At 40.2% G+C, this 21195-nt stretch overlaps 1 protein-coding gene across 4 annotated transcripts; it reads left to right on the top strand.

Moving 5' to 3' along the window:
- Positions 1-419: 419 nt before the first annotated feature.
- LOC139561112 (chromatin complexes subunit BAP18-like) lies at positions 420-8845 on the top strand. 4 transcript variants are annotated; one of them, XM_071377986.1, is made up of 6 exons: positions 420-787; positions 1493-1587; positions 2610-2711; positions 3256-3479; positions 3754-3849; positions 7635-8845. In XM_071377986.1, exons 1-6 carry the CDS (start codon positions 767-769, stop codon positions 7697-7699), a joined length of 603 nt encoding a protein of 200 aa, XP_071234087.1. In that variant the 5' UTR covers positions 420-766; the 3' UTR covers positions 7700-8845. The 4 variants fall into 4 exon arrangements, with proteins under 4 accessions (XP_071234087.1, XP_071234086.1, XP_071234089.1 ...); XM_071377985.1 differs by having other exon boundaries at positions 3751-3849; XM_071377988.1 differs by lacking the exon at positions 2610-2711 and having other exon boundaries at positions 437-787.
- Positions 8846-21195: the final 12350 nt, after the last annotated feature.

The raw sequence follows: 21195 nt of genomic DNA, 5'->3' as shown, positions 1-21195 counted from the left end.
ACACTAGCTAGCTACGTTAGTTAGCATCTCTAAACAGTGGAAAATCTAGAGCGTCGGTGACTGTAACTGTGCTGCTGGCAACAATTTAATAACGTTTTTTTTGTTGCCGACATTGCATATTCAACAGGTGTTGCGTGTTCATAAATTCCTCAATTATTCATCCCTCTGGCGCACTCGGACGAGAGTGCTCTGAAATCGGAGTAGATTGCCAGAGTGCATTTACGAACGCACCCTTATTAACTGTGTCGAAATGTAGCAATAACGTTTTTGAAACCACACGTAATGTTATTATGTTGCCACTGCTATAAGATAACATGACATTACAATATTTATTTTCCTTTATTCGCTACAATGTTTAAAAGGGGATAAAGAAAATTGAAACATAGTTATGAATTTGGACCAATCGTGAACACATCGCGTGGATTTTGGACCAATCATCGCTTGGAATTTACCAGCGCACGTTAGGACTTCCGTTTGTCTTTTGATGTCGTTTGTGTGTGTTATTTATTTAATTGTACGTAAAAATAGCTGATTATTGCACACAAAACACATGGACTGTGTTACTAAAATGTAACGGGTCACTGAAACCATTAACACATTGCCAACACGAATATCAATATTGTAGGACGCGTCGCGGACGAAGTTGTCCTTTGTTTTGCCAGCCTGCAGTGCAAGCAAGCTAGCTAAACCTGAAACTAAACTAGCATCTCTAAATAGTGTTCTTTCTTGGAAAATCTGAGTCAGTTCAGCAACTACAAAAAGCAAAATGACTTCAGCCTCAACGAAGGTAGGTTGGTTTTAGCCCTAGTTATCTAACGTTATATTTGTTATTTAGCAAGATGCTGCAAAACAAATCTAGCTAACGTTCAAAATAGCAAGCTAATGTCGTTAATTTCAATTTGTAACGTTACCTGTGTAGAATAGCTAGATTTATTCCAAAGAGAAACGTAATATATTTTACTGTCTTTGCTATACCAAGGAAACTCTTTTGAAAATGCATAATTCGTTTTATGATAAGTCAAGCACCAAGGACGTGGCTGAATGAAAGTTTTGGCAAAGTTGTCCTTTATGTGTGTATATAAGCCACCACATGGTGGCGCTGTCTACATGGTACAAAACCCCCTCAATTATCTGCTCTTAGAATAAACATTTAATTCTGCATTAGAACTGTACAAAATACCAAATCTGTAAAAGATGGACAAGTCCTGTATTGCTATAATATGCCATCAGGCATTGCCTTGCAGTTGTTATACAGTTGGTCATACATACCAGGGTTGGGTTCGATGCTAGTCAAATCAGATAGTAAACCAAATTCCAATTCAAAATGTTCCTCATCCAAAATCATTGAAGAGAATTGGAATTAATGGAATTGACGCCAACCCTGATACATACTGTACACCAAACAACCTTAGTTACTGCATCAAAATAACATAGGAGAGGATAATTCAAAGGTATTTGTGTTTTTGAGTTGTTTTCTGGGTTCATGTCTCAGGTTGGAGAGATCTTCTCAGCAGCAGGAGCAGCTTTCACTAAGCTGGGTGAGCTGACCATGCAGCTGCATCCCGTGGCTGACTCCAGCCCTGCAGGGTGAGGGGAACACACACAGTAGGGTTGGGCCGATATAGGATTAAACCGAATATTGTGATATTTGACATTGACAATATATTGTGAAGTGCAAGACTATACTCTATTTGAACTTTACAAATCAAAACTGTGGTTTTATCAGTTAGTATGTTGAAAATTAATTAAGTCATATTTGTTCGTTATATGAAGATCATATATTGAGAATGCAACTATAATATCATAACTGTAGTCGGTATCATTTAGTCATTAGCGGCGCAGAATTATTATATCGGCTATCGCGATATTTGGAATAGCATGTCGTAGAAGAGGTCTCCCCAAATATCACCTAACACATACACACACACACACACACACATACACACACACCAAGTTGCATGTAGATAAAGAACTGTATCGATTGGCCTATGTGGCGTTCCATGTCTCTAGTCTACATTATAAGTCTGTCTACTGACCACGACTTGGTTATTTCTGGGCTTGTGTCACTGGTAGTAGACTCTCTGATTCATTTGCTGTGCTCTGTGGAATATTCCTGCCAAGAAAAACACAGAGGGAACACTGCTGCGTCATTACCACGAAGCACATGACACCCTCTCTTAGTCACTGGGCGGTGGTGATCCTCTCAGTCTGAGGGGTTCTGAATGCCCATGAGGAAATAGAGCATTAATTGCTGATCACCTACTGAGTGTTACCGCTGTGAAATGGCTAGCTAGTTAGTGACTGGGTGTTACCGCTGTGAAATGGCTAGCTAGTTAGCGGTGGTGATGTCACTCGCTCTGAGACCTTGAAGTAGTTGTTTCCCTTGGGTAACAATGCTTCGTAGGTGACTGTTGTCGATGTGTTCAGACTTTGGGGCAAAGAGAGGAATGGAAGCAACAGTGTTAGGTGAGCAGAATGACTGATCTATAATCATAATGGGTAGTTATTTATGGTGCAAGGTGATTTGTAGATCAGGGATTCTGCAATCTGTGCAATCCAACTGCAATGTAGCTTAGTGGATCTGAAACACGCCCTGTGTGTCGTTGCAGAGCTAAGTGGACGGACACTGAGATTGAGCAGCTGAGATCGACGGTGGTGAGATTTGGTGATGACCTGAACTCTCTCAGCTCTGTCATCAAGGAGCGTACCGTGTAAGGACACACTCTCCCTCTTCTTCGTCTTTCCCCTTTCTCTCCCTGCCTTCTCATTCCCAATGGCCTCTTATCCAGTTATATTTGTCTCATTCACAAGTATAGTGAAATGCTTAACTTGCAAGCTCTAGCCAACAGTGCAGTAATATCAAAGTAGTATAACAAATAATAATACAACAAAATAGATCTAATAAAGAAACATGTCTCTCTACGTGTCATTTATTCTCTTTCTCCTTCACCCGGTCTCGCTGACTTACCCCTTGTATCTCTTTCTCTCATTGAACACTTCACGTCCAAGTGGTGTCCAGTCGTATCTTTTAAGAGGTAGCTAGCTCCAAAGCTAAGAAGATAGATAGACTATCAGTGACACAGGCCCTGATGAGATAAACCATCACTAGAAGATAATCCGTTGTACTGTCTGTCTACTAGTGCTAAAGATCTGTATCAAATTGTGATGGTTTCCTTTTTTAAAAGTGTTTGATGACAGGTTACTGGTTGAATCCCCACCACCACGCTAACCTCCCACCTTGTCTCTCCTCATCAGGGCTCAGATTAAAACCACAGTCAAGAGGAAGCTCTATGACGAGAGTGGGATGCCCATCTCCACCGACTCCCCAAAGAAGACCGTGAAGAAGACTGCTGTCACCATGGCCACCACGGCTACTCCAACTGTCATCGCTGTGCCAACTGCTCAGGTCGTCTTGCCGGCAGGTCTCCAGGGCAACGTGACCGTGGCTCCTCCCGCTATGAAGAAACAGAAGACCTCAGGTGAGTGGAGATGGATGGATGAAGGAATCAGTCAGCTTTGTAGTTATAATCATCTTGGCAATGTTTTTTATTCACTCCACACACTGAAATCTACTTAGGGCACTTAATAAAGACATGAAGTGTGGGAACATCCATTTATTGGCATTATATCAAAGTGTGATAACTGATGTATTGTTTTTCAACAAAATGTCCATATCATATTTCAGAGGTTTTTACATGTAGCTAACCATCCCGTCCTCTCTTCCTGCCTGGGTGTTATAACGTGTTCCAGCAGACGTGACCCTGAGCGCTCTGAATGACTCTGATGTGAACTCTGACCTAGAGGGACTGGGAGAGGGATCCAACTCCAAGAAACTCAACTTCGATCAGGGTGAGAGACACAACGGCCTTCTTTACTACTAGGGATGCACCTATATGTTATTTTTGGCCGATATCCGATAATTTCCTTGCCAAAAAACCCTGATAGCGATAACCAATATTAAAACTGTTAGCAACATTTTAAGCATTCTAGTACAGTTAAATATTTAACACACACACGGACGCAGAGGTCTAAGGCACTGCATCTCAGTGCAAGAGGTGTCACTACAGTCCCTGGTTCGAATCCAGGCTGTATCACATCCGGCCGCGATTGGGAGTCCCATAGGGCTGCGCACAATTGGCCCAGCGTCATCCGGGTTTGGCCTGGGTAGGCCGTCATTGTAAATAGGAATTTGTTCTTAACTGACTTGCCTAGTTTAAATAAAGGTTACACACCACACTGACCAAAAAGTTATTTTGTTGGCATTTATGTATGTCCGCATTGCCAGTAAAACATAATCAAAACCTATTTCTTTCACTTACTTGTTGTGCTGTTTCGTTGTTTATTTGTTCAGTCGTTTCATTCTCATCCAGGATTTCATCATACATGTCAAGCAGTGAAGTTTCAGCTCTGTCTGTCCGTGGCCTCTCTTCCTCGGTGCGCACTGTCACTGTGTCCGTTTCCATCTTGTCCAGCTGTGTATGTAACATTTCATGTAAAACCAGTTTCTTGTCTGCATCGAAGTAGCGGTCCTTGTACATAGCATCCAGCATGGTGGCGACACAGTAAAGAGGCTCAGAGAGAATGCCACTGAATCGCATGTTCACAGCCTCTAGTACTTTTGCAAGTTTTAATCCCACGGTCTGTGTGGACAGTTTTGTTGAGCGTTTCAATGCAATGACAGAGGATATCACGTCTGCTGCAGTCGATGAGCTTATTTCTCCAGTCAGTTGTTCGACTGGAGCTAGGAGTGTGTTGATGTTTCAAACATGTTCTCAAATACCATTGAAATGGCAGCAGCGGTTTTGAGAACCAGCACATTCTTGAGCATGCGATACGAAATCCTCGTCGACCCACTGTGCTGTCAGACTCTGCATGCTCATGGGGCTGACATCGCTGGTCCAAATGTCAGTCGTGAAGCTAATAGCAGTGACGCCCATAGCAAGTAGCTCATGGATGTGTTTCAACAATACTGTGTAACTCCGGTAGGGCAACATCTGAAAAATGGCGCACTTGGTAGTGTGCACCGGTGCTCGACCAGTCGGCGAAAGCCAACAACATCCATGACAGAGAACAGTGGATTGTCAAGGGCAATGAATTCCATTATCTTGGCGTTTTAATGGATTTTGCCTTTTGAGTTGTCTCGCTGAAATGTTCTTACTCTTTCAAATGACTGCTGGACTTCAACTTGTTTATTTGTTGGAAGTGTGCACCTAGTATTTTTCTGCTTTTGTTCTGTGTAGAGCTGTATTTTTCTGCTGTTCTGTGTAGAGCTGTAGTTTTCGTGGCGTCATTACATCATCTACTTATGTTATATAGGTATGCACTTCAGCTTCGACATCGGTTTTGCACATGGCATTAAAATAGACCGACATCAGCCCGATGCCGATGTTGTCATTTTTAGCTAATATCGTCCGATTCCGATATGCTCACCAATATATCGTGCATCCCTAGTTACTACTATTCACTACTGCTGATCGTGATAATGCACAGCCTTTGCTATTGACTGATTGAGGGGAACCCAAGAATTAGGCTATTGTTAATCAAGATCGATCTTTTTGGCCGGGGTAGGCCGTCATTGTAAATAAGAATTTGTTCTTAACTGACTTGTCTAGTTAAATAAAGGTTTAAAAAATACTGTATCTGAGAACTGTAGGGCAATTCCACAGTAAAGGAATTGTGCGGAGACTCCTGAATCTTCAGTTAAAATGTATGCCAAACAAAAAAACATTGATTTTCGAAATTTTACAAACCATTACAACTCTACGCGCAACGACTGAGCATTTTACAAACTCACGTTTACTGAAAGAACTGCGCAGATGCCGCGTTTGGTAACAGAAAATCTCCCTCATTATGCGACCCGCGTTTTCCAAAAACTCAGTTAAATAACTGCTCTGAATTTAAGATTCAACAAAATAATGGGGCATCAAAATAATGACACATTGACTTTGAAAAAGTATATTTTTAGTTATTGAACTACAGTAAGTGAAGTGGGTTTCACCCAGTTACGGAATTTCATCATGGTTCACTGATCTGTACTAGACAGAAATGCATAATTATAGATATGAATGTCATTGTTTTCATGGTGTTGTATCCTAAATAGGTATATAAATATGCAATATCCTCCTTTGCATAACTGGGGATTATTCTACCCACTGGCTATTATTTTAATGAGCAAACAAGACCAAATTTGGTTGGTCCGGACCAAATCTGAACCAATCATAGACGTCTATGTTTCACACGTTTGAACATCAAAGTTCAGCACAGTAGTGTACTGTACTGTACTTTTCTTTACTGTCCAAACTTGTGAACCCAACTGTAGTTTGTGACTATGATTTCCCCGTTGTAGCTAATTCAATTGCAGAAATTCCGTTACTGATTTGGTAATGGAATAAAGTTTTAATCACTTAATTCATAAACAACATTTAATATCATCAAAAACACTTTTTGATAGGTCTACCCATTCTTGTTACTTATGTGAACTTTCATAACAAATATATGGGTTTAGATATACTGAACAAAAATATAAACGCAACATGCAACAATCAACGATTTTACCGAGTTACAGTTCATAAGGAAATCAGTCAATTGATATGAATTCATTAGGCCCTAATCTATGGACTTCACATGACTGGGCTGCAGCCTTAGGTGGGCCTGGGAGGGCATAGACTAATCAGAATAAGTTTTTCCCCACAAAAAAGTGCTTTATTTCAGAAATAAATACTCCTTGGTTTCATCAGCTGTCGGGGTGGCTTGTCTCAGAAGCCTGATGTGGAGGTCCCGGGCTGGCATGGTTACACGTGGTCTGCGGTTGAGGCCGGTTGGACGTACTGCCAAATTCTCTAAAACGGTGTTGGTAGAGAAATGAACATTACATTCTCTGGCAATAGCTCTGGTGGACATTCCTGCAGTCAACATGCTAATTGCAGGCTCCCTTAAAACTTGAGACATCTGTGGCATTGGGTTGTGTAACAAAACTGCACATTTTAGTGGCCTTTTGTCCCCAGCACAAGGTGCACCTGTGCAATGACCATGCTGTTTAATCAGCTTCTTGATATGCCACACCTGTCAGATGGATGGATTATCTTGGCAAAGGAGAAATGCTCACTAAGAGGGATGTAAGAAAAATTGTGCACAACATTTTAGAGAAGCTTTTTGTGTATGGAAGATTTCTGGGATCTTTTATTGCAGCACATGAAACATGGGACCAACACTTTACATGTTGCGTATATATTTTTGTTCAGTGTTTTTGGTAACGGAATTAAAGCACAAGGCAATGTTTCTTAAACTTACAGAAGGCAGAACATTTTCTCAAATGAAAGTGTTATATGTTGACAGGGGTCTGTACTTCAACATTGTTTTGATGTATTTTTCTGGTTTGACCATAAAACAAAGCCTTGGCTTAATTCAAATGTTGGCGATGGAAAATGGTTGAATGTATATATGCTGTAATTTCCCCCCAAAATAGAGATCCTTAGTTTTCATTTAACATGTTCCTTTTCTTTATCTAGACTCTACTTTTTACATCTTGCAGAAACTATACTGTATAACAGAGTTTCTGGGGAAAAAGTAAATTCTATGATCTTCCACTATTTTTCAACTAAAGTGTTTTCCCCCCCCGTTGTTTTTCTCTCCAGACAACCTGAACCTCGATTCCGGCCTCATCATGAACTCAAGTGACCTGCCGCTCCTCTCTCGTTGACCTCTCACCATTTGACCTTCAGAAGACCTCTTTGCTCCATCCCAAATGGCACCCTATTTCCTACATAGTGTACTACTTTTGACCAGATCCCCATGTACCCTGGTCAAATGCGGTGCACTTAATAGGGTGCAATTTGAGCAGCCCAGGCATCTCTTCTATGAACAACAGCTGAGATCCTTCAGAAGATTTGCTTTGGCAGATCTCTATGGGTGTGTCTAAAAAGGCACCCTATTCCCTATTTAGTGCACTGCTTTTGGCCAGGGCCTACGATGCTATTGCTCTGGCAAAATAATTATTTCAGACACAAATTTCTCTTGCATGAGGAATGTGTTGGTGGATGTAAATAGTGTTATTTTCTTGCATACCTAGTTTTTTTTGTACCATGCAAAAAGCCACTGTGCAGTGAGTCTAGGGTCCAGGCCGATACGAGTGACCAAGGCCTGTAGTGTGTCAATTGCCACTCTTGGTTTATGGCTATACATGAATTATGATGTTGATACCCATCGTCAAAAATATTCCTTTATCTAGGCAGCCCTGCGAATGTCCCTTTGACAATGCCACAATTGTAAACTGTTGTATACTTAAGCAATAAGGCCTGGTATATGGCCAATATACCACGGCTAAGGGTTGTTCTTATGCATGATGCAATGCGGAGTGCCTGGCTACAGCCCTTAGCTGTGGTATATTGGCCATATCACAAACCCCAGAAGAGCCTTACTGCTATTATAAACTGGTTACCAATGTAATTAGAGCAGTAAAAATACATAGTCACCCCTGTGGTATATGGTCTGATATACCATGGCTTTCAGCCAATCAGAATTCAGGGCTCAAACCAGTTTATAATGGATCATTGAGTTATTCATGAAATCCACCACTAAAGACAACTGTTTGAAATTCCTACTGGATAATGTCGCTATGAACTCAGAATTGTTTAGTGTACAGTATTTTCCTTTCTATGAAACACTGTGGCAAATAACATTGATCAAAACATGACCCACCTTCATCCTTCAGTTTCCCCCCCCAAAAAAAACATTTGTCCCTGCCAAACCTTTGTAGTTTTGTATAGAGGCCTCTCTAAAGACAGTGATGATAAAATTACTTGTGTGACTTGCTGAATTATGGTGAATAAAGTTGAATTTAATACAACTAATGTAGTTGGCAGTAATATTTATCAGGAGTCTTTATTAAAATAAAATGCTTTACAATTGAAGATACTGGTGGACACAGTAAAGGTGAAACTATTTGTCCATTTACACTACCACACAATAGCCCCCATTTTTTTTCAAAAGCTATGAATCAAATTAAATATCAACCCTCAAAAATGAGGGACAGCCACAACATAAATAGTCCACCATGATACCACTAACACAGCTTCTGCTGATAACTCACTACTGAGTAAAATAATAGTGGTAAAGAATATGATCACAGCAATTGATGCCGTTCCAGGCTGATGGGTGGATAAAGATGTATTGTAGACAAGTGTGTGTCTGGCGTTAGCAGCACAAGCCATACTGGTAGCCCAGAGACAGGCTAGCTACCAGTAATGATGTGCTGCTAACGCCAGACACACTGGAGAGAGGGCAGCTAGCTACCAGTAATGATGTGCTGCTAACGCCAGACACACTGGAGAGAGGAAGAGAGACCAGCAGGCAGACCAAGGGAGAGCCCAAGAGCCAGGCCGACAGAGACGGATAGACCTCTCTTTGGAGCCAGAGACACTAAAGACCGAAGAGACCAGCCAAGTCGACTGTCAGACTGGAGGAAGAGAGTAGAGACCATCCGACCACCTGGCCTTAGTTTGGAGCGAGACGCCACAAGGCAGGTCGACAGGCCTCAGTCTCCAGACAAACTGAGGAGAGAGACCAGTAGCCAGGCCAACCAGCAAGACTACCAGGCCCCTCTGTCATTAGGAGTGTCAGACTGGGAGGGATCAACACTGAATCATGGTCTTTTTAATGACTAGATAAATGTAACAATGGAGTGTGGCTTGATTCATTCCTAGAGTAGAAATAACTGGAACATTGTCTTTCCTTTGAGTAATATCGGATTATAAAAGGTCACACTGATAATCAAGTTGTGTTTAGATACATAAAAGTATTTTTTTCCAATGAGAGGAATAACCATTTCATGCTGAAAAGCTAGCAACAAACTGAATGACAATCTAAAAAGGGGCAAAACACATGACATTGAGATAACAGTAAAACTGTCATGCTGACAACATTACAGATTATACAAACACCACTGACATCAACTGCCAGTGCAGATAAAGGGGGTCCTGCTTAGGAACAGAACATTGATATCTGTCAGAATTGGAATTGCAGAACTCTTCTTTTGGAATGGGCGTGATTCCAAGGGCTCCCAGTGACAGCACATAATGATTTGGAGTTGCTTTTATATGCCTGCAAAACATGATGTGCTGCTAGAGGGTACCCTGGAGAGAGACAGAGAGAGGGGATTCTCCATGGTATGGAGCTGTGGAGACAAAAAAACAACTAATAAATTACATAACATTGACAAGATTTTCCCACTCATAGTTCAGTATAAGCTTATTCTAGCACTTTCTTTAAATTACACAGAACTGAACCAAGATATTACATATAGGCCTGTAACATAGTTGAAAGACATGTCATTTTTACACTCGTGGCAAATTGCTTCTAGAGTTATATCACAGAAACAGGAGTTGTGAGTAGTACAACAGTAGTTATGCTTTCTTAAATAAAAAAATAAAGAGCAAAGAGATAGTGAAATGATTTTCTTGGCAAATGCAATACTGAGTAAATTCGATATAATTGATAGGAATTTAAATTATAACACAAATGTATTTACATAACTTCAATTATTTGAGACCACAAAATGGACGGTGGGAAAGTGGACAAAATGGTGGATGAAGATAACTAACGAGAAGTAGAGAAGACACTTTCTGAACAGTTCACTAACTACACCAAAGGTGCTCACATTCATCTATTCACATTTTACCAGAATGTAAAGAAACCTAGTCCGTAAAAATATATTTTAAAAAACACAGTAAAAAAAACAACACTATTTGTATAATATTTAATCGTTACCATTTTTGCCTGTTTTACCCTTTTCTCTAGGTTTTTACAGAGGTTGTGTACTGAAAAGACTGCTACAAGCAACAGAAAAATACAAACACAAGCCAACAGGACCACATCCCCATACATTTAAAATAATTCTGATGACTTCATAATGATTATTGGTTGCAACAACAAAGATCACCTTTTGCCTAGAACATAGTCCAACATATTTCCCCCCCCTTTCCCCCACCACCACCACCACACCGAAACAATAACATTATGTACTGCAGACTGCCGAACAGATCCACAAAAATAATGTGTTGAAATTAACACATTTAACTCGATATGTAGAATCATAGCTATAAAGTGCCAAGCAGTGCCTATTCTAAATGAGAGAGCACCTGAGGAGACAGTGATTCTCATCAAGACAAACTCCCCACCATCTATCCCAATAGTAAAAACAGGCATAGGAATTTTAACATGTCTATTTAAAAAAATATATATATAGAGATATTTGAGAGAACAGAAAAAGGGCCTGATCATAGAAATGACAGACACCACAATGAAACCGGATTGAAAATGTTCCTGGAACACCCTGTGCAGCAAAGACCAATGGAACGTGGTAGGGCCTCGTTGGACCTCACTGTCTTCAAGACAAGATCATCTTCAAATATGAGTAGACTGTGCATGTGTGTCAGGAAATGTGTGTGTGTGTGTGTATGAGAGAGAGAGAGTTTGTGGACGGAAAAGGAGGGGGAGAGGAAAAGAAGGGAGAAAAAGAGAAGTGAAAAGGAGGGAGACATAGAGGGTGAAGAGAGAAATTGCCCCCACAGGTGTGAGCGTGACAATGAAATTGACTAGTGGCGATGCACCTGAGCTCCAACTATCGTAGCAACCACAAGACACACACCTCAGAGAGAGGGAGGGAAAATCAGTGGGCAGAGGATGCACGACAGGCCTCTCTGACTGTGTGGCTACAAGGGCTCAGTTCTTGGCTCTAGCAGTTGAAATAGAACTGATGTGGCCCCCACATCAGGCTAATCAAACACATAATTGAATATACATTTGAGACAAGTCATACATGCACTACAGTATTGTGTTATCAAGACACAGAAGGGTCACTTGGCAGTTTAAACAGAACTGATGTGTCCCTCAAATCAGGCTAAGCTAACACGATTCCAGTTTAAGAATACAGATAAGAGACAACAAATTCATACATCTTTTGTTGTTTTATCAAGACACATATCTGGAATCCGTTTTGTGATCTGTTGAAAAAAAGTCAGAGAGACAACCTAGGAACAGTAATTAGCCAATGAAGCTAATTACTGAAATATGGAAAAATCTCTAAAAGCTACAAAAAGTATTACTTAAGTAGTGCTGGATTTTTTAAATTGTAATTGTAGTGATAGTCGTTGTATTAAGTAAGAAAAATATTTGGTTTTTAGGAAGGGGGGGTAGAAAAAAAATATTGCACACACCACACCCTGTGGTGTGCTTAAACTTTTTACACTTAGAAAAGTTGGATTTCCAAGGCATAAAGTTTACCGAAATGAAACTTTTTCACAGAGATACTATTGATATGAATTCATTTTAACCAAATTAAACACTAATTAACCATACTTTTAGACTTTAAAACAAAATCACAATTTTAACCCTACAATGTGGAAGAGAGAAAACAACTTCAAGGTCAAGCATTTGTCCTAGTCGGGCCAGAGACTAAAACCAACACGTATTAATTAATTGCAACCTAATTCACAACTTTCATGCAATTAGACATTCAAAACCATGTAAAGAGCAGAAGGGTATAAACTACTAGCTGATTTGAGACTAGTGCCACACGACCACATTCATAGTAGTATTGAAATCAGAAAAAGTATGCTTATTAGACGACATTTAAACACGCCAGTGATCACATCAGAATGCAGTCATCAAGCATCCGTTTCTGTCTCTCCCTGTTGTCAGATAGGCTCATTCAAAAAGAGTAAGAACAGAAAGAGCAGGGTAGAGAGAGGAGGACTGACAGAGAACAAACGAGAACGAGCAGGGTAGAAGGAAAGGAAGAGAGAGGGAGGGCAGGGGAGAGAGAGAGAGAGAGATGTACAGGGTAGTAGAAAGAACACATTTTTCAGTCTCTCCCTCTCTGGCCTATACTTGTCACTCTCCATTCAAACCAGAAACCATTTTAAAATACCTGAAACAGAGAGGAGAGGGAAAGAAAAGAAGGAGAAAAAGGGATTCACTTACCTCGGGGGAATGGTTGGGAGCCAATAACAATCTGAACACCACCTTCAAATTCAATCCAGCTCACACCTTGTGTGTTAGCAGACTATTTCTCCTTATATTAATGCACCTCTTCAAAATGTCCTAAAGGCCAATTGTTCTCTCTACACACACACACAAGTAGCTTCAACTAAAACTTCACTAATAACACTGACTCTAAACGAGAAAAAAATAACATTTAGATTCTTAAAGAAAATTTGTTTCACTTGGGGAATTACCCAACCTAAAATAATAATTAAAAAAATTAAAAAAGTAAAATAAGCTTTGGGGTCTCCCCTTTCTAATTGGGGGGCTTTCCTTTCTAATTGGGGACGCTTCCTGAACCAAGTCCTAGAATTTTGCCCAAAAACCTTTGGTCCTCTTACACCCCCCCCCCCCCCCCCCCCAACTACCCCTCCCTCTCTCCATACATCTCCCTTGTAAAAAGAGAGGTATTCTGACCTCAAATGGGACTTCTTGGATAAATAAAGGTAAAAAAAACAAAACATGAAATGACCCCGTACTACACCCCAAACCATAGTCCCACTTACCCTCCCGCCCCCCCTCCCCTCCGCTTCACCCCCACCGGGCCCCAGGGCAGGCTCCTGTGCTGTGCTGTGTGCAGTCCCTCTCGGCTCTACGCTGAAGCTAGTGAGGAGGCTTGGGAACTTAGTAGGCATAAAAAGGCAAGGGGAGCTGTTACTCTTTTTCCCTCGGCATCACTTTCTACAATAAAAATTGACATTTTCGGAGCCGCCAAAAAATCGGGAAAAAAATCTGGGGGTCGACGAGGTATCGGGGGTGACCGGTGTGAAATTTGGGGGTCGTGGGGTGAAGCGTCCGGCTGGAAAAAATTAATTAGCGAGGGTACGTTTTTGTCTAGTCTGGGCTACACTAGTGCAAGCTGCAGACGCCACTCGCTTCGGTTTCTTGACGTCTTGCCAAGGCTTTCACTCTGCCAACGAAGGGAGAAAGAGAGAGGGAGGGAGAGAGAAGGGAGGGGGGACAAGAGGGAACAGGCTAGACTGCGGAAAAGCACAGAGAGAGAGAGGGAAATAAAAATTAAGGAAAGTGTTGTTGCGCGTTTGTGTTTTTTTTTTGCCACAGCGACAATGCTGAGTTTCGCAGCAAAAAGTCATTAAAAAAAGTAATAAGCCACAAACCACAAATGAACGTCCCCGAGCTGAACAATAAAAATTTGAGATACGACTACTTTCCAAGATTGGCCCGAGTCCCATTTCGCATTTAACAGAAAAGAAAAGGACGAGCGAGCGAGTGAAAAGACGAGGAGAAAAATACAACAAATATTTAAAATTGCAATCGGAGTCTCACCGACCTTTGAGGTGTCCGGCATTGTCGATAGAACAGAAAAGCAGCATTGAAATAATTTGACTAGGTTCAGTGAGGAGTGGAAGGAAGAGAGCAAGCACACAACGTGGAGAAAATGTAGTACTGGATCTACAGATAGTTTTACCGAGGACAGAGGGCCACAAATGCACACACACACACACACACACACACACACACACACACACACACACACACACACACACACACACACACACACACACGAGTGCACGTACAAACACGCGCACACACAATACGAAAATAAAAGACAAAGGCCTAGAATGCCAGAATAATAAATAGAATGTTGAAACTTCACACACAATTCTGAGATTCTGACTCAAAAGTAAACCATATCATAGTTGACTTGGCAGAATCCAAATACTTCTGAATAGGCACTGTCTGGTTATTCTGGTAACTGTTGGTAACCGGGACCAGTACAAAAGCTTAATCATTACATTCTAGATTTTTTTTTAATGCCACAGCATTCAACTGGCAAGCACAAATGAATCCAGTCACAGAAAATCATTATTAGCCTACCAGTATATGCCATGTGGTGTAAGCTAAGAAGACAGTCAATATATCCAACCTCAGAACTATCAATGAAATATCAAGTCTAAAATCTTACCCTCAGCAAGCCAAGCACACAACCCAAATCAACTCAGTTGTGAAAATAGCTTCAGATAATATACACACAAACCTCACAAAATGCACCGTGACGCAGAAGCGCCCGAAAAAGACTCTACAACTAGCCAGTCAGTCACCTGGGAATAACGTAGCCATGCAAATAGGGCCCATGATACAGCAACGCTCTGTGTCTTACTGTCTGACGTTCTATACTCAGAATCAGGCCATGTTAAAGGAAGAGATATATCTCACTCCACATATGGAATGTTGTAATGCATTTAATCAACCTCGATTTGAAAGAACACCTGTTTCATAGTAGTGCCGTATGATAGCCTGAATATACTGTGGTTCTGTAGAAGTCAAAAGTCTGAGCTGAGTTAGATTGTATATTTCTTGTCTATTTTTGTAGGGCTTGTGCTAAAATGGCGCACACGCACACACACACACACACACACACACAATGCACTAGAATAGAAGATACTAGTGGACGTTTTAGCAATAGTATACAGAATTCTGAACCTCAAACAAATAGTGACCAGACACTATATCATACTTTATATATATATACACAGTTTAGATTAAAAGGTTAGGGTGTGGTATTCAGTAAAATCCGTGACATATTGTTTAGTACTGTAATGCCTTTTCAAAACCAAGGCAACTGTACACTATATTATTTTGGATTCATAGACATGCATACGTTTTCCTTTACCAGAAAATACATGCAAAGTAGATGAATGATTTGCTCCACGAAATATGAATCTATTCTAGAATGCAGTTGAATGAATGGGACAATTTGAAGTTATGAAAAGGACCAAAGGAAACAATATATTTGTATTGTACAAGTACAGTACGTGGCATCGACCGTGACGCAGTTACAAACGCACGCACCTAGAAGATTCGATATGGAGGTCTGTTTTTAACTAGTATCAATTCAATAATCCCTTCACATTTGCAACATTGTTACTTTCTTTGATGTGCAAATGATACTAAATAGCCATCTAGTTCCCTGTAACGTGTGCTGACGACAGTTGCCTGTCTGTCTCTTTGACCGTAGCTATGTTGCCACCTGCTTACTTAAGATTTTCCTCTGATAAATGATACCGTTCAAGCATCAAGTTTTAGATTTAAACCGTAAATGTTTTAGTCTGTGCATCATTTCACATTCTCAAGATTTGAATTTGTTGGTTGATAGAGGTACATTTAGTTGCATTTGTTTCATGAAATATTTAGAATAATGCACAGGATAGATTGAATAGGTAGGTCAATGTGAAGGGAGCACTGATCTGTTAGCTAGTCGGCCAATTCAACCTTGTAAAGACGTTAGGTCACATTTTATGATGTTAGCTATATCCATATATTCTGTTTAGTGTTTATATGGCACAGTACGGGGGTTGGGTCGAGAAGAAAAATGCTGATTCAGATCATGTCTTTGCGATTTGTTTTCCACTTGCCCCCCCACCCCACATTTGATCGTTCATACTACACATTTAATTCATTTGAACGATGTATTCAACCCTTTTCTAACATTTTGTAATTGAATGCAGTTTATTTTGATTATGTTCTAGTTCAGCAAATATTTCATTTGAACATACGGAGGGGGGGTTGGAGTAGATTATCGAGAGGGGTGTCATAAGCGGATTTTGGGGAGGGGTCCGCGAACCAAACCTTTGATACTCTAAAACGTGGGTGTGACAGCGAGGTAGTAAAATCTGTTCTGGAAATAAAATCATTATCCGTAACTTTTAATAAACGTATTTTAGCAACTACATCGACTGGCTTGCTTCCTTTGACAATGTAAAAAAAAATCGTTTGCAATTCGCCTCAATCTAGTTTCGGTGTCAAACTAAAGCTTTCAACATCAACTAAACGTGGCTATCCCACCAAAGTCATATTAACGTAATAATAACCGAATTGCTAGTCACCCTTGCTAGCTACAGTAGATTTAGATTGAAATACTAGGTTACAATTATTGTTGAAAATGTATATTTCATGGCTAACGAACATAAACTACAGTTAGCTTTTGTTTATTTTTAGTTAGTTACTATACTATTACTAACAATGCAACTAGCTAGCTATTTAGCCTGCTAAAATGCGTACCTTGAGAAAATACATCCTCGTCCGACGAAGAAACGATCATTCTTGCAAAAAAACATAACCCTTCTAAATGCAATTCAAAAAATATAAATTAATTCGTTAAATATGTTTTTCAACCCAGACATTCATTCTCTTGCAGAAGAAGTTTGAAAATGGCGCCAATGCCGTGCATCGGCAGCTCTACACACACTGGTGACACGGAGAAAAAGGGGAAAAAAAATTAATATAAATGTAAACGGTAGAATTATATTTTTTTACAAAATGAATGAGGTGTGTAATCGTTGGCCTAATCCATATTGCTATTCACTTTTGCTTAAAATTGCTCCTATGATTTTATTTAATATTTTTGTTCAATTGTAATAACCGTCAAAGCTTGTTCTAGTCGTAATGCAGCACGGGAAATGACATAATCGGTTTTGTTTTGAATTTCCAAGCCGGGAAAGGGTGAAATGGGAGGATTTGTCGCCCCCTCTAGCATGAGTTCATCAACGCATTTGTTCACCAACGTATGCCTATGAATTTCACTCCTCAATCGGGCCAGAAGATAGGCGTTGAGCTGTAGAGCAGGGTCCTGCCCCCCCCCCCCCCCCCCCGTGCACATTTTGGGGTTTCTCCTAGCACTACACAGCTGATTCAAATAACCAACTCATCATCAAGCTTTGATTATTTGAATCAGCTATGTAGTGCTGGGAGAAAAAACCAAACGTGGATGCAGTACCAAGTTTGGGAAACCCTGGCCTAGAGGACATAAAACGCCTTGACTAGTATGGTAAACTATTTGTTTAACCACCATGTAATATGTATTAGATGTATTTTCAGATAAGAATACGCTGTCTTCAAAATATGTACGCTACTATGTAGTTCTGTGTGTGTGTGTGTACAAAGATGGAACTCAGCCTTTCAGTTGGGATCCGGCCTGCTACATTCTCCTGTTTCTTAGATGCCTTGCTCAAATGATGAACAATAAATAGCTCTTCATCCAATGTTGATACTTGTTTTTCTGGAACAGAGAGTGAAGGGGGAGAGAGAGCCAGAAAGAGATGGGGAGACTGAGAGGGAAAGAGAGAGAAACTCACAACAGTGGAACTATTTTACTAGAAATTTAAGCATAAATGTCATACCATATCTCTGGTATGCTCCTGTACAAGGCATCTAGTGGTTCAGAATGGTAGGCCTTATTTCTTCTTCTTCGGTGAGGTTTAACGGCGGTTGGCATACAATATGTTGCATTACCGCCCCCAACTGAACTATAGTATAAATCCATTACACTTTGTGATACAAAATGGTGAAGGGGAACCGGGAAAAATAAAACAATAAAATAAATGTATATTTGTATTTTATAATTGTTTTATTTTTCCCAGTTCCTCTTCCCCATTTTGATGCACAAAATACTAATTCAAACCCCTATACTCATTCAAACCCATTACCTTATTCTACTACTTTAACCCAATTTGATCCTACCCCAGGCCAACGACCTGAGAAGACCGGGACACTACCACTCAACACACCCTGTGACTTTTCTGAAGTCAAATCTCGTACCCCCAAGTACTTCTCTGCAGCTGCTACCACAACATCTATTTTCTGTGACTTACGCTGACTTACTTACGGGTTGTGACCATTGTGGATCAAGGGGATAGTCAGTCAACAACATATGAAATTCCAGAAGGAAACAGTGTGTTTATTTAAAAAATGTGTAGTTTTCCATTCAAACAGCAGATTATTATGTGTACTTACACAACCAAAATGACAGCTTGATCATTCACCCAGAGCTCAGAACTAAAAGCAACAACACCCGTAGCTAGGTCTTTACGGTCCACCAGTCTCACCTCACCTTCATTTGCGCAAACGGAAGGACAAAGTAGAGTAGAGTAGGTCCCATTATCCATAGTTCCTGACAAGTGCTTGTGACATCACTATGGTTCTAGATTGTAGAACGTAGATAATTAGATCATTGTTTTTAAATGGATCTCTATGTATTTCTTGTTATAAATATGTGACTTATGTCTTTGGCTGCTCTCTACCCAGCATTGAAGTTTTCTGATATGTATGAACTGTAAAAAAAAATATATATTCTAGAATGTACAACCCCATTCCATGTTAAGTCAAGTATATATGAACTGTAATATCTTTCCTGCTAAAATAAAGTATTATGAAAAAAAACGTGTTTTTTATATATATATATATATATATACAGTGAAGTTGGAAGTTTTTTTAATATATATATATATATATACAGTTGAAGTCGGAAGTTTACAAATACATTTAAACTCAGTTTTTCCACAATTCCTGACATTTAATCCTAGTAAAAATGCCCTGTCTTGGTCAGTTAGGATCACCATTTTATTTTAAGATTGTGAAATGTCAGAATAATAGTAGAGAGAATGATTTATTTCAGCTTTTATTTCTTTCATCACATTCCCAGTGGGTCAGAAGTTTACATATGCTCAATTAATATTTGGTAGCATTGTCATTCCTCCTGACAGAGCTGGTGTAACTGAGTCAGGTTTGTAGGCCTCCTTGCCCGCACACGCTTTTTCAGTTCTGCGCACAAATTTTCTATAGGATTTAGGTCAGGGCTTTGTGATGGCCTCTCCAATACCTTGACTTTGTTGTCCTTAAGCCATTTTGACACAACCTTGGAAGTATGCTTGGGGTCATTGTCCATTTGGAAGACCCATTTGCGACCAAGCTTTAACTTCCTGATTGTTGTCTTGAGATGCTGCTTCAATATATCCACATAATCTTCCTACCTCATGATGCCATCTATTTTGTGAAGTGCACCAGGCCCTCCTGCAGCAAAGCACCCCCACAACATGATGCCGCCACCCCCATGCTTCACGGTTGGGATGGTGTTCTTCGGCTTGCAAGCTTCCCCCATTTTCCTCCAAACATAACGGTTCTATTTTTGTTTCATCAGAAAAGTACGATCTTTGTCCCCATGTGCAGTTGCAAACCGTAGTCTGGCTTTTTTATGGCGGTTTTGGAGCAGTGGCTTCTTCCTTGCTGAGTAGCCTTTCAGGTCATGTCGATATAGGACTCGTTTTACTGTGGATATAGATACTTTTGTACCTGTTTCCTCCAGCATCTTCACAAGGTCCTTTGCTGTTGTTCTGGGATTGATTTGCACTTTTCGCACCAAAGTACGTTCATCTCTAGGAGACAGAACGCGTCTCCTTCCTGAGCGGTATGACGGCTGCGTGGTCCCATGGTGTTTATACTTGCGTACTATTGTTTGTACAGATGAACGTGGTACCTTCAGGCATTTGGAAATTGTTCCCAAGGATGAACAAGACTTGTGGAGGTCTACAAATTTTTTTCTGAAGTCTTGCCTGATTTTGATATTCCCATGATGTCAAGCAAAGAGGAACTGAGTTTGAAGATAGGCCTTGAAATACATCCACAGGTACACCTCCAATTGACTCAAATGATGTCAGTTAGCCTATCAGAAGCTTCTAAAGCAATGACATAATTTTCGGGAATTTTCCAAGCTGTTTAAAGATACAGTCAACTTAGTGTATGTAAACTTCTGACCCACTGGAATTGTGATACAGGGAATTATAAGTGAAATAATCTGTCTGTAAACAATTGTTGGAAAGATTACTTGTGTCATGCACAAAGTAGATGTCCTAACCGACTTGCCAAAACTATAGTTTGTAAACAAGAAATTTGTGGAGTGGTTGAAAAACGAGTTTTAATGACTCCAACCTAAGTGTATGTAAACTTCCGACTTCAACTGTATATAGATATATATATTCTAGAATGTACAGTGCCTTGCAAAAGTATTCATCCCCTTGGAATTTTCCCTATTTTCTTGCATTGCAACCTGTAATTTAAATGGATTTTTATTTGGATTTCATGTAATTTGGATTTCATGTAATGGACATACACAAAATAGTCCAAATTGGTGAAGTGAATTTTTAAAAACTGAATAGTGGTGCGTGCATATGTATTCACCCCTTTGCTATATATCTGTTATATCTGTTACATACTGTCACTGTCCCTTCCTCCCTCCCTCCCTCCTGTCTCCTGTCCCTCCCCCTTCCTCCTATTTTGCTGATCTAGACATTTGGTTAAGGCAAACTCTGACCAGGGCAAATCACACACAAATCACACACAATCACACACACACACACCTCA

The sequence above is a fragment of the Salvelinus alpinus genome, chromosome 31, assembly GCF_045679555.1.
Source record: "Salvelinus alpinus chromosome 31, SLU_Salpinus.1, whole genome shotgun sequence".
Lineage (NCBI taxonomy): Eukaryota > Metazoa > Chordata > Actinopteri > Salmoniformes > Salmonidae > Salvelinus > Salvelinus alpinus.
Note: the sequence above shows the minus strand (reverse complement) of the source record. Positions and strands in the feature narration are given on the sequence as shown.

Bases quoted from the DNA above. Each gene is read 5' to 3' on its own strand.
- LOC139561112 (XM_071377985.1), top strand. From the start codon at position 767: ATGACTTCAGCCTCAACGAAG. The intron at 788-1,492 runs GTAGGTTGGTTT...TTCATGTCTCAG, and splicing joins TGACTTCAGCCTCAACGAAG to GTTGGAGAGATCTTCTCAGC. The intron at 3,480-3,750 runs GTGAGTGGAGAT...AACGTGTTCCAG, and splicing joins GAAGAAACAGAAGACCTCAG to CAGACGTGACCCTGAGCGCT.